This window comes from Haliotis rufescens, unplaced genomic scaffold, assembly GCF_023055435.1.
Source record: "Haliotis rufescens isolate VD_foot unplaced genomic scaffold, xgHalRufe1.0.p SCAF_7, whole genome shotgun sequence".
NCBI classification, from domain to species: Eukaryota; Metazoa; Mollusca; class Gastropoda; order Lepetellida; family Haliotidae; genus Haliotis; species Haliotis rufescens.
This window is the reverse complement of record NW_025964361.1, coordinates 39,122,159-39,135,223: the sequence shown is the minus strand read 5'-3', so window position 1 is coordinate 39,135,223 and position 13,065 is coordinate 39,122,159. Positions and strand designations below refer to the sequence as shown.

The 13,065-nt window shown below is 42.8% G+C and overlaps 1 protein-coding gene across 3 annotated transcripts in view; it reads right to left on the bottom strand.

Annotated features, from left to right (window-relative positions):
• Window positions 1-13,065, bottom strand: part of LOC124144187 (rho GTPase-activating protein 6-like) — a 116,165-nt gene that overhangs the window by 53,572 nt on the left and 49,528 nt on the right. For 2 of the 3 annotated variants that reach the window (XM_046513471.2, XM_046513472.2), the window contains exon 2: window positions 11,360-11,484. In XM_046513471.2, the coding sequence (XP_046369427.2) occupies window positions 11,360-11,484 (125 nt within the window). Of the gene's footprint in view, window positions 1-11,359; window positions 11,816-13,065 lie in introns of those variants that run through there. The other variant, XM_046513470.2, reaches the window with a different exon arrangement.

Sequence of the window (13,065 nt, the reverse complement as noted above, 5' to 3'; positions counted from 1 at the left end):
TGAGCAAGGGGCATTTTCACTGTTGGATTTTGGAAGTAGGTGTGCCATCATATATTTGATCGAGGATGTCCAGGATATTTTTTGTGAGGCCAAGAGAATATCCTCCTGGTATGCATCGAATAAGAGCCTGTCGCCTTCCAAGCCTCTCAGGCGCTGGTAATATCTAAACATGGACATATATATTTGTAAAGTAAGAGGGTACATTCCTAATTCACTGAGGCATCCAATATTACTCGACTTTTTTGGTACTCCTAGAATCTGTTTTGCTATTTTGATAGTGATCTCATTACATAGTTGTTTTGACCAGTTATGATACATTTCATGTGAGGGTCTTAGAAGGCTGCAGCCCCATACCTCGGCTCCATATGACGCAATGGGTACAATTAAGACATTATACAAGCGAATGAGAATGTCTGCTGGGAGATGAGAAGTTGATTTCAGTGAACTTTTGATCTTATACCATGCTCGCATGGCCTTTCCTCTCAGTGTATTGACAGCGGCCTTAAAAGATCCAGTCCTCATTAGTACTACTCCAAGATAGGAGTAGGAGTCCACTACCTCAACGATTTGATGGCCCAATTTAAATTAGTTATGAATGACAAATTGATGTCTTATGTTGCCGTGTGGTGAATGTATGTTTTGAACAACAATTATCTGTCTCGTCGACTTAACAAATAATGACCATTCCCCATTACTGAGATTATGAGCGACTGAGCCTTGAGTGAGTGAGTCAATGTTGTTTTAAAACCCCGGATGTCTTGATTTCACCTACAAACAGCTGTCCATTTCTTCCAAAAAAAATTATCAAATATCTGACCTCCCTGATATCACCACTTGTTTACAAAAGTCAATCTACCCGTGTCTCACCCAATCATAATAAACCTGATTCAACACCATTCCAAACATAGAACATACTTTCGCCTTCATTGATACCAACAATGTCGTCAACTCATGAGTAATATCAGCAAGAAAAACACTGTGCATGTGTGCGCATGGAGTACACGTCAAAAGTGTTTACCCGACCCCAGGGGGTCAAGCGTTAAGTGGCTATTCACCACCCCCCGAGATTGGTCTTGGCATGTGGAAGGGAGACGTGCGTATTGTTCTCGGGCAGTGGGTAGCCGTAAGCTCTGACCTGCCCTTCAAGGTCCCGTACGTCTCTACATAGTAAATCCTCTATTTCTAAGCTTAGGGCCTTCAGTATGGTCTGTACCCCATTGGGACATGAATGGCTATCGTCATGATTGTATTTATGTCCAATACATAGGTATATACATACCCAGAGGCAATTCCGGGTGTATCGAACAGTTAAAACTGATGTTTCCGCTTGACGACGTTCATATCAATATTGGGATTCCATAACATGATTTGCGAACTCTTGCCTCGTTCTTCCATTAATAATTCGTTTTGGTCATAGTGACATTTAATGGTTTCTTTCGTAAAGACGTTTATCCTACCTTACGCTTAGTCTCTGAAAACATAATTTTTTTATGGAAACAAACAACGCCATTTAAATTTAAAAGGTGACGTGAGTGAGAAGAACTTGCTTCATTTAGGGCTATAGCATGTCAGTTAGGGCTGGGATGGGCTGGTATGAAGGGAAGATAATACGGTTCAGGCCTAGGGAATGTGAGACAGACTGGTCCTACCTGGTCCCTTGTCAGTACTGCAATGTTATTATACAGTAAACTACGGTTATAACGAACACGCTTATAACGAACTGACGGATATAACGAACTTACTTTTTGGTCCCTAAAATTTGCTGTAGTTATGCTGTATATTTGCCTATAACGAACTACGGTTATAACGAACTAAAATTAGTGGTCCCTTTGAGTTCGTTATAACCGTAGTTTATTGTAGTTTATTCTCGTGAATATCCTTTTATGTTATTTTTATCATTTTCCACAGAATATTCGTGTATGTTTATTAAGTGTTTATCTAGTCTAGATTTGTTATCTTTCAATATTGTATCTTATTAACCTGTATCCCCATGAATGAGCTACAGCTATCAACATGGGGTCACAGTCAGCCATCGTTTCCTCCCATCTATTCACCACCATCTGACCAGGTTAATGAGCTCTATACATCGTCCGCCATTGCTCGACCGGGCTTCATTCATCGTTCACAAATTACACAAGTGATTGACGGAAACGCGCCAGGTGATTTTTTTACGATCTAAGGCTAGCCTACACTTTGGTTGTCAATACTCCTGTCACGTGACCCGTAGGAAAAGACATGATAAGTGTCAGCGTACAAGATTTTTGACAGCATACACATAGGTCTTCCTGAACAGCCATGTTTTCCCAGGGTTCCTCATTCTCTCTTCCGGGTGTACACCTGTGCCTGTCAAGTCAGCGCAATAACGGCAACACGTGTCCATAGTTTGTTATTTTAACCGGGCATGATAAATATTAACATTACATTCTGAATCAGACAGGTGATCCAGCTAGATAGATTGATTTTGAAAGCTTGAAATGGATAAAACTAACTCCATCTGGCAACACGTGCAACAGCTGGTCACAAATTCACATGTTTTGCGTATACTTCCGACATTGTATTGGTGTCACGTTTCAAATAAAATTTCATGTGAAGTAAACAAGAGCATCAAATTTGAAGATAAAAAAACCCAAAACATTTATCTTCTTTTAATTAGGCGGAATTAATATGCCGATGGACAAAAATAAGGGAACATATATCAACGAGTACTATTAGGAACTACAACGAGTGTGAGTTTGGTTAACGCCGCTTTGAACAATATTTCATTAATATCACAGCGTGATATAGGAGGGAAGTGTTGCAGACATTGGCCAGCATGTGAAACCTTAAGAAACACGTGAGGTACTGACAAATTTAGAAACATTATCAGTGATAACCGGAACTATTAACGACTCATGCCCTGAAAACCCGTATCTTTTGTGTTCACATTGTCAGCTGACGCCCTGTGGTACCCCGGGCAGAATAGGTGTCCAGTGGCACATGCTTGTGGTAAGAGCTCGTGAAGATCTGGAGGTCCCAGTGAGTGACTGGGGTCGGTAGCCTAGTGGTTAATGCGTTCGCTCGTCAAGCTGAAGGCCCGGGTTCGATTTCCCACAAAGGTACAATGTGTGAAGCCCATATCTGGTGTCCCCCGCCGTGATATTGCTGGAATATTGCTAAAAGCGGCGTAAAACCATGCTCACCCATCCCTTGTTTAACAATCATTTGTCATACTGTGGGCGTACATATACATTATCATGCCAAAAACGTTACTTTAGGCACTGCCCTCTTTCCGTCGGTATTCTACACAGCAGTGTATCCTCCAGTGGGGTGGCCCCCCTTGTTTGATAATGAGATCTGTTTATGAATAAATTCTAATGACGGCTTATCGGGTTACCGGGCTATTTGTGAAGCAAACATTGCTAGTTAGTAAACAACCATTAACTGAACTCTCCAGATGCACGGCACCGCCTGTAACAGGCCTGACAGGGTCCACTGATGAAATCACTAGGGGTTCCACATTCACCTTAACCATTGTCTTTTACGAACGCCGGGCCACGCGGGGAGGACACACACAGGGTGGGTCGGCTTTCACCTGTATTATCTACCAGGACATGCCTATTATTGTTTATCAAGGTATACACCTTTACCGGACCCCCACCATTGTAAGCCCATGCGCTATTAAAGTATAAGTTCCCAGACAACCCCTGCGGACGGTGAAGCCCATTAACGGCATTCGTCTGACGGTCCTCTATGATGGTTCATTATACGAGGTCAATCGTTAGTCAAGGTCACGATTAAGGGCTTGAGTGGGCATTAATGTAGATATATTTTAAGGACATCCCTTAAATAACGAGCGAGATATGGTCTTTGATGTTGAGTCAAAAAGTTCTACCTTCATCCCATATCGATGATATGAGATTTATTGTGAGGATTCCATGAATCATATTGCCTTAATTACTCGACTTTCAGAATAAAATATAACACGCTGGGTTTAGTTTCGAACGGACAAAATGTCTATCAGATGACATTAAACGAACAGTGGTTGAGGCAGACTTGCCGCCACTAGAAACATACAAAGTTGTACCAGTGAATAAGGATGTCCTTGATATTATCATTCATCATTACTATCATCAACGGTTTATTGATATTCATGACAAAACATCACTTGTATTCTGGTCTGTATACAGAAACAAATAATGGTCGTAAGGGGCGGTGAGGTAGCAAAGTGGTCAGCGCGTTGGTCTGTCACGTCGTAGGCCCTGTTTCGATTTCCCACATGGCTACAATGTGTAACATACTGCAAGAATATTGGCTAAGACGATAACTTTTCTTAAAAAACAAAACCTTTTTTGTTTGCAGGTATGTTTCAATCATGTTCTTCTGACAGTCTTAACATACTCTGTTGCTTTCCAAAGTCTACAGAGAATCTAAGGGTGGAGAACCCAAGGCTATCGGCATGAAATGCCAACAAAATACACGACTGGGGACTTATAAGACTAACATTTAGTTTATGAAAACGTGTTTTTAATATATAGTAAACTACGGATATAACGAACTCAAAGGGACCACTAATGTTAGTTCGTAAATACCGTAGTTCGTAATAAGCATGTATACAGCATATATACAACAAATGGCTAATGACTAAAAAATAAGTTCGTTACATCTGTCAGTTCGTTATAAGCGTGTGCGTTACAAACGTAGTTACTGTAATGGTATTTTTTCTTCAAAAGAACCTTTCCTCTTCTGCTGTTTCAGGAAACTAGACTTGGTTTAGTCTGATCAAGAATTGCCCAGGTTATATATATATATATATATATATATATATATATATATATCATGGCGCAGGTTTAAAGACTTGTGTTAGGCTAAAATACACAAGGCAGGCGTACAACACACAACACGAGATAACAATGGGGCTCTCTTTAGTGTAAGCCTCTTTAATGATACACTTGTTTACAACGCCTGGTTATCAAGGAGGTGGTTCGTCTAATGATGGGAAACTACACAATCATAATTTCACTGAATTATTTTTAGTCCAAATAACACCACGTTCTCACGGTACTGGCAAAAACTGGCATTTTGTCCACAGAAAAGGAGATAACATTTAATGACTGTTCACTTCGACCTGACATTTTACAACACATATGGTTAACCTTTAAGACTTTCCAAGAGAGTAGATATCTCTATTGGAGGGTTGAGTGTTAAGGTGTGTCACGAAGGCAGCGTTGCGTTACTTTACTGTTCAGTCTAGGAGATAAATATCTGGCAATTACCGTCACCGTAACCCATGACCCGGTACCATCCAATCGGTGTCATCCAATCGGTGTGTCTGTCTAAAGCCACGTGGTGCCGAGGTTAAACATTATAGAAGTATTGAAACGTTTACTGTGTATTATGTAGTTAATTGAAAGTGTTAACATTGTTATTATACAAAAAAACATAATAGGACAAAACTATTCTATATATATCGTCGAGGAGTCGAAATAGCTTTGATAGCTTTTCATAGCCAAATCAATTGAAAATAGCTCAGGCGAGGCATGTTTTGGAAACAATTTGAACATCAATACCTGCACTCTCAACGACGCGGAACTTCGGTATGTTGAACAGCAAGTACTGACGGTCTACGAGGTAAAACCCTGCCGGGAGTCTTTGTACTATGTATGATTCAGGTTTAAAACCTCTTGGTGTTTCGTGACGTGTACCCGCCTACCCTCATGTTAACAATCTACCCTAATAACGTAATTGACTGTCTGATCAATTTATTTGATACATTGAATTTCGTTTGTACATTCCTGTAACGACAACGACTCTATAGTGTATGCATTTTCGGCCTTTGGCTATATGGTGAATAAAATCGGTCTGTCTGTCAAACAAACCTATACACGAGACGAGATTACCATTTAGATCGGAATCACGGGGTGTTGACAGATTGAAGATCCATGACACTGGTAAACGTCGGAGACTTGCATCACTTCGGGCTTTCCTCCCACATCAAGCTGATACGCCTGAATATAACTGGAATACTGTTCAAAGCGGCGTTAAATCAACTCACAACAATATTTAGGAAATTGATACCAATCTTACCTAGAAACATCTAAAAGCATGCTAACTACCCGTATCCATGTAAACCCGATGGCATTAGTGGTACGCGATAGAATTACCCTAACCTGCGATTTTGAGCTAAATCTTCGCACGGATACCGCTTTCATAACACCAAGGCCTAAGTAATCATTAAGTATTCGACAAGACTAAAGTGAAGAATGGCCTGAGATTTGGTCACTCAAAGGTACTAAGCGTTCTAGCCACAGCGTAAGGAGGGGGCGTTTCATGGTCAGCGTTCCACCTGGTAGCCGGTGGTCAGCCCCACCCCTATAATTTATTACCCCCGGGTGTGAGGAGGGGTGATGTGTTATCTCGGGGGTGCTGATAGTGCCAAGTGCCATGGCGGTTCCCAAACTTAACCAAGCCGTGTTTACAAGAGAGGTGATATTCAAGTAGCTACAGCTGATTAAATAGCTAGTGGTCATGGTTTTAACATTATTTCAGCAATATCACGACAGGGGACACCAAGATCGGGTCCGACATATTGCACATACGTAGTAATTACCTTTCATGTCTATAATTATATTTACTCCAATGTAGCGAGTTTGTACCCTGTTCTATACGGGTGTTCTGAACAATACAATTCTTGACTTTTGTAGTTGGGGGCTCCCTGTTATGAGGAAAACATGAACTTAAGAATTAAAAAAATATTTCTTCTTCTTTTTAAAATCATTTCATACAGGTATAGTCTTTCAAAAGCCAATGTTATATTTGTTTGTGTCAAATATACACATTCATGATTGTATACAAGATTTTTGCGCTAAGGGTGAGTGAGTTAAATCTTTACGTCGCATCGGCATTATTTCAGCCACATAGCGACTTTGCGTTATGACATCTTTTTATCGATGTTCTTGAATTAGGGTCCCGTTCCTTGAAGCCATCAAGGCGCTACGCTACGACTGTCGCAAGTCTATTTTAAAGCATGGGAGTAGACTAGCATTTAGGCCCAGAGATAAATATACCGTATTAAAAAATAATATATCTACAAAATAAAATCCAAATGGAGCCCAGAACAATGCTTAATTTCAAGCTGAAGCAATCTAGACTTGCCAAATCATTTCAATTGAGTTCATTTTTGAATTTATTCTCTTGTGTCTCTAGTAGTTAAGATCACATAGCGCTACGGCCGCTTTGTGGAACGGGTCGCATACAGTCGTATAGCATTAATACTATGCTAGCTTTGTTAGCAGGGCAGTGACGAAGAAAACATTACCCTAAGGGTAATTTGTTAACAAAAGGTACACATCATTTTGAACGAAACGCAATGTTTTCAAAAGCATTAATTCAATTAGGTAGGTAATTTAGTTGACCCAGGCCCTACGTTCCCGCTCCTATCCTTTATTTCTTTCCAGCATTGTGTTTACCACAGGCTCACATCCGCGTGTTGGTTCACTGACGCCTGAGAAGCGATTGTTAATGACACCACTGTTTGGCGACAAACACAGAGCCACGTGGCTTGCAGCATTTAGCAACACACGGCACACAAAAACTGTACCAGTTCAATCCCCAAACGTCTCCGTGTTAGCAAAAACTACCTTGTGGTAAAACGTGAAAACCCTTGGCATATGCTGGCTCTCTGTGATGGACGCTTTGCAAAGGTTGGGATTCACCCACCGAGAAATTATGCATGGCTTCCTTTCATTCTCTGCGGTTTATGACACCAAGGATTTGGTTGAGGAGCTCCATTTATGCATTTTGTTCACAGGGGATCGTGTTTACATATCTATTTTCACTAGAATTTGAAATTTGAATTGGGACACGTAAGAATGTAAGCGTGTGTAGTGACCCTTTGTTTGTGAGAACACAGAGAAATATAGAACAAGATTCTCTATTAGGCCTCGTTCCACAAACCGATTTTAACATAACGACGATCGTAACTCCCATTCTTTAAGTCGTGGAGCTGGTATCGTTTGGTGAAACGAGGCCAGGTTAATATTGTTGAATAGGTGGCATTTTGGATGTCACTTGGGATCATAGCAAGCGTACATAGATACTTGAGCAGAAGCTAGGATGACCCCTTCAGCTTCCCGCATCCGTTGAATGTGACCTTATTTTATTTCTAATTCGTGCAGCTACATATTCATACCATCCTCTCCTCGCTTCCCACCCCTATCATGAAAACCCCATACTATCCTCCACCCACACCCCACCCCTATCATGAAAACCTCATACTATCCTCCACCCACACTCCACCCCTATCATGCTCATTTTCATTTCTGGACCCCCTGCTCTCGCCATTATTACAATGATGCCTTAGACCCCTGTCCCCTTATTCCATTACCTGAGCCTCCCAAGTGACCCTTCGCGTTCCTGCAATGACCCCCGTGTCCGCCTCTCTCCCCAGACGGAAGGGGGGAACAATGGGAGGACGCTGCTCACGTGAGGTCCCCCGCACTGACCGCTCCTGATGAGAGCCAGACGGGGAAAACAACACGTGTTATCTCTCCAAGCAGTGCCCACGTTTTTTGGGAGAAGCCTCTCATTTTTTACAACCCCTGAGAATAACATTGTGTGCACATGTTTTGGAACCGACTCAGATTCGTTGTATAGGAATTTTAATCAACTCAGAGCACAAATCCGATTCAGAAAATGAAAAGTCGAATTTGTAAACTCTCATCAAAATAATGCACAAGCGCTCGTGTCTTTAAACGTACGATCAGCGACTTTGTTCAACCCAACAGTTGTCTCTCTATTGGCCTACGTTAGCGGTGTCGTGATGTACAACACATTCTACATTATATATACTCATCATAATAGTACAATTCCAAATCGATACGATGTATATGTAAACATTTACCCAGTACAGTCGCCATAGTAACTTCCCTTGGTTACGTCAGTGACGTTATCGAGGGTCAAGGTCATCTTTGTTGACTGTAGAAACTGCACTACCCTGTTATCATATGTCAGTATCAGATACGTGACGTCTGTTTCGGTGACTAGGGTGGGCATAATTCTGGATGTTTACCTGATGACTGGTTATTTAAACAAAACGAAAAGGTCCGATGACCTTCAAGACTTCAGAGCAGACGACTGCATCTCATTACATAATGTTGACCAATCAGGCGGTGAGCGGTCGCTCTGATGTGCAGATGTGTTCGTGATAACAGTGATAGGTAACCGGCTCGGGTGATGCAGCTAATATCACACCAGTATCAACTGATTTCCTTGTCATACTGATATCGACTCAATCTACCTTTTTCGTGCCCGGTAAAGTGGTTTGATTTCTGCCCGGATAAAGTATTCCTGTTGTCGTATTAGTAGTCGTGTAAAATTATTAGCCATTCGCTCACTCTTCCCTTCGACATGGGTTACATTTTTATAGAAATACTTCAGGTGTGCCGTAATTTGTTGAAAAAATAAAGCCATTTAACGACAATCAGTATGTATAGAAAAATAACACTTACATTCATACTGGCCTAAATAATATCTGTAATGTGTGTTAAACCGAGCGCGTATAGAACCAACATAAAACTAAACGTGACTCATGGAAAAATAATGCAACATAACAATAGAGCAGTAAAGCGTAGCCTGCATTGTCTATTCTATTCCACAAATATTAGTATTGCATGTTTTGTGGCAAAATGTTCACGGGGATTCGTCTGGTTGTTATCGCCGACTCAGCAATGTCATGATATGGTCGGCACCTTTGATAGCATCCCACGTCACGCTCAGCCCTGCTGGCGCTGTAAGTCGGTCATGCGGAACAATGCGCCAAATCTTCACGTCATTATACGTGTGTGAGTGATTATTGGGAGTAAACGACAATATGTTATTGAACATGAAATGACAGTGTGTTGTTTGTGTTTTGGAGTTGCAAGGTTCAAAGTGTTTTGATCGAATGTTTACCAAAGGAGTTATTAAAATTATGATGTATGTGAAATAGAAGGATCAGTAGTACAAGGACTACACACAAGAATGTACAGTTCACAGTCACATGAAAATAATAATAAAAAAAAAATAAATAATAATAATCATCATCATCATCATCATAATAATAATAATAGATTCTGCCAACGAAATATACATGCATTCAGCAACCATAACGATGATAACTCATTTATGTTGAACTGTTCCGTAAATTCATTGAAACATTACATGACTTATGATGAACATAAGGTTGGGAATAAATATAGAGGGATCGTGCCTTGTGCACCGACATTTGGAAAATTCTTAACCTGACTCCGTACGGAATGAGGAAATAAACAAAGTCAGCTTTCGGAGCAGGTGAGTCAACAGCACAAGAAACATAACGTGTGTTGAAATATTTGCACGGAGCAATGGACATGGAGCTTTCGGCCACTGCAGGACGTATGTTTAATTGCAAATACGGGAGAAGTCTCCCTGACGTATGTGAATCCTTGACGTATGCGTGGTTGGTGTTTTGGGGGATTTCTTCTTACCCTGGCGTGTGTATGAATCCTTGACGTATGCGTGGCTGGTGTTTGGGGGGGGGGGGGGGGGGGGGGATTTCACCTTACCCTGGCGTGTGTATGAATCCTTGACGTATGTGTAGCTGGCGTTTTGGGGATTCCACCTCAACCTTGACGTATTAGTGGCTGGCATTTCGGGTGGTGTGTGTGTGTGTGGGGGGGGGGGGGGGGGGGGGGGGGCTTACCCTGGCGTGAATCCTTGACATATGCGTGGCTGTAGTTTGGGGCTTTCTATCTCACTCTTGAAATATCTGTGGTTGGCGTTTTGGGGGATCCAACCTTCCGCGGGTGTGTGTGAATCCTTGACGTATGAGTGACAGACCTTATGGGATTCCACCTTACCCCTGACGTAGGTATGGCTCGTGTTATGGAGAATCCATGCATCTTTACCCATGTGTACGTGCGTACTGTACGTGTATGTGATCATGTACGTGGTCATAAGTAGGTTGGTTGATTGCTTAGCGCCGCACTCAGCATAATTCCAGCTATATGACGGCGGTGTGTAAATAATCGAGTCTGGACCAGACAATCCAGTGATTAATATCATGGGCATCGATCCACGCAATTGGGATACGATGACATGTATCAACCAAGTCAGCGAGCCTGATCACCCGATCCCGTTAGTCGCCTTTAACGACAGGCATAGTCGCCTTTAACGACAGGCATAGTCGCCTTTTACGGCAAGCATGGGTTGCTGAAGACCTATTCTACCCCGGATCTTCACGGGTCTCATAAGACTCACGGGTCTCATAAGACGTTGTAAAATTCACCTACTTGTGTACATCGGTAGTTTACATCTGTACATGTACGGGATATAAGAAATCATGCAAAGCAAACATTTCACCTACCTCTGGGCTCCAGAGGGAAGACGCGGTCACGTTGGGAACGGGTTTGGTTTTGCTGCGCCATCGTTTGGGGAGGATCTTTCGTCGGCCTGGTGACGGCGACTTGGCCTTGAGCATACCGGGGGAGGCTGTAGAAGGGGAGGGGGAGCAATTAGACGCTGCACTAGAGTAGGGGGAATTACGGAACCCAAAGTCATCACCATCCTCATCATCACTATAACAACTAACATTCTCTGTCCCGTCAGCCTGAAGATCGGGGAGAGATCTGCTTCGTTTTCGTCTCACATTCCCTTCTTCCCCGCAATCAGTCTCTACGCCCTTAGGGGCACGCGCGAGTCCGAATGTTTCCGCGACTTTCCGCAGCGCATTTGTCTTTTTACGTTGTAACGTTTCCACACTAGTATCATTTTCCACAGACTGGTGCCTTGAAACCATCGGGGGTCGAGTCTGCGTTAGCATATGATTAGCCCTGGGGTTTGGGTACAGTTCACGGTTTATATACCCAGGGTTGTAGCTATGTCTATGGCGGTTCGTCTGTATTGTGTGATATCCCCGAGGGGAGGGGGTGCCACTGGCCCGTGGGGAGGGGGGTACCACTAGCCCGTGGGGTAGTAGGGCCACTCCCCCGTGGGGTTGTTGGTGCACTACCACGAGGGTTGTAGTTATAGTCCAAGGTCACATATTCTTCCTCTCCATCCGAGATAGACGCCCCTCTGTCCCCACCCCGGGGGTCCGACACCCAGAGAGGCACCCCACTGTCTTCTCGTACTCTCAGATCTGTCACGGACTGAGACACCAGGCGACAGTTGTCACGGGGGTCGGGATCAGGGCCATTCCCAATCAAAAAACTAAGTTTCACAGCACTGGAGTTCCAAGGATCAACATGCATCTTTGACGGAGAATAAACCATTCTTTCATATGCACTAGCTTCTCTATGTCCGTATCGTTGTTCAAGACGCGACGAAGTGTCGTAATGTTTATATCCATTTGGAATATGAAGTCGTGGACGATTGGACATCACTAGTCCTGGTACAACCACCATACCGTGGGGTAAGAAGTCCAATCGCTCCTTTGAACTACCGAAACTTGCCGTGATCACAGGACAGTGTACGGGGCCATCAACTGTCATAATACATCGTACAACACATGTGCTATAACGCCGATATCCACCTGCACATACTCCACATGAAAACACGCAACACGACTGTCGCTCACTCGGGTAGTAAAACTGCTAGTATTTGACTCAAACTCGGTCAGTCTCCCAGCAGACTTGAGTGTACAGAAGCGTAGAGTCCCACTTCAATTGTGAACCTCTACGCTGGCGATCTACTACAGCGTGAGGGGGGCGGGGCTTGTTAGATTACTTCTCCGCCGTACGCATTCTGATTGGCTTGTCAGCACACGAAAAGAATGTCAATCATTCGCGTCCCTTTCACGGCAAATACCAGCTTGCTCTCTCCTGCTGGCTGCGTATTAGGTATATTTAGTTAAGGGATTAAAGAGGTTTACGAAAAAGCTAAGAATCTATTACTTGGGTCGGATGCTGGTTAGATCTGGCGTCAAAACACCAAATTAATAGTTATTGATTCATTTGCTGGTTAAGTCCAGCTTAACACAGCGAAAATCGCCACTGGGCTGAGCGGTATCCGTGGTTGACAGATAAACAAACTTTGGTAAGACAATAAATTCCTACATTTAAGAACAGGTGG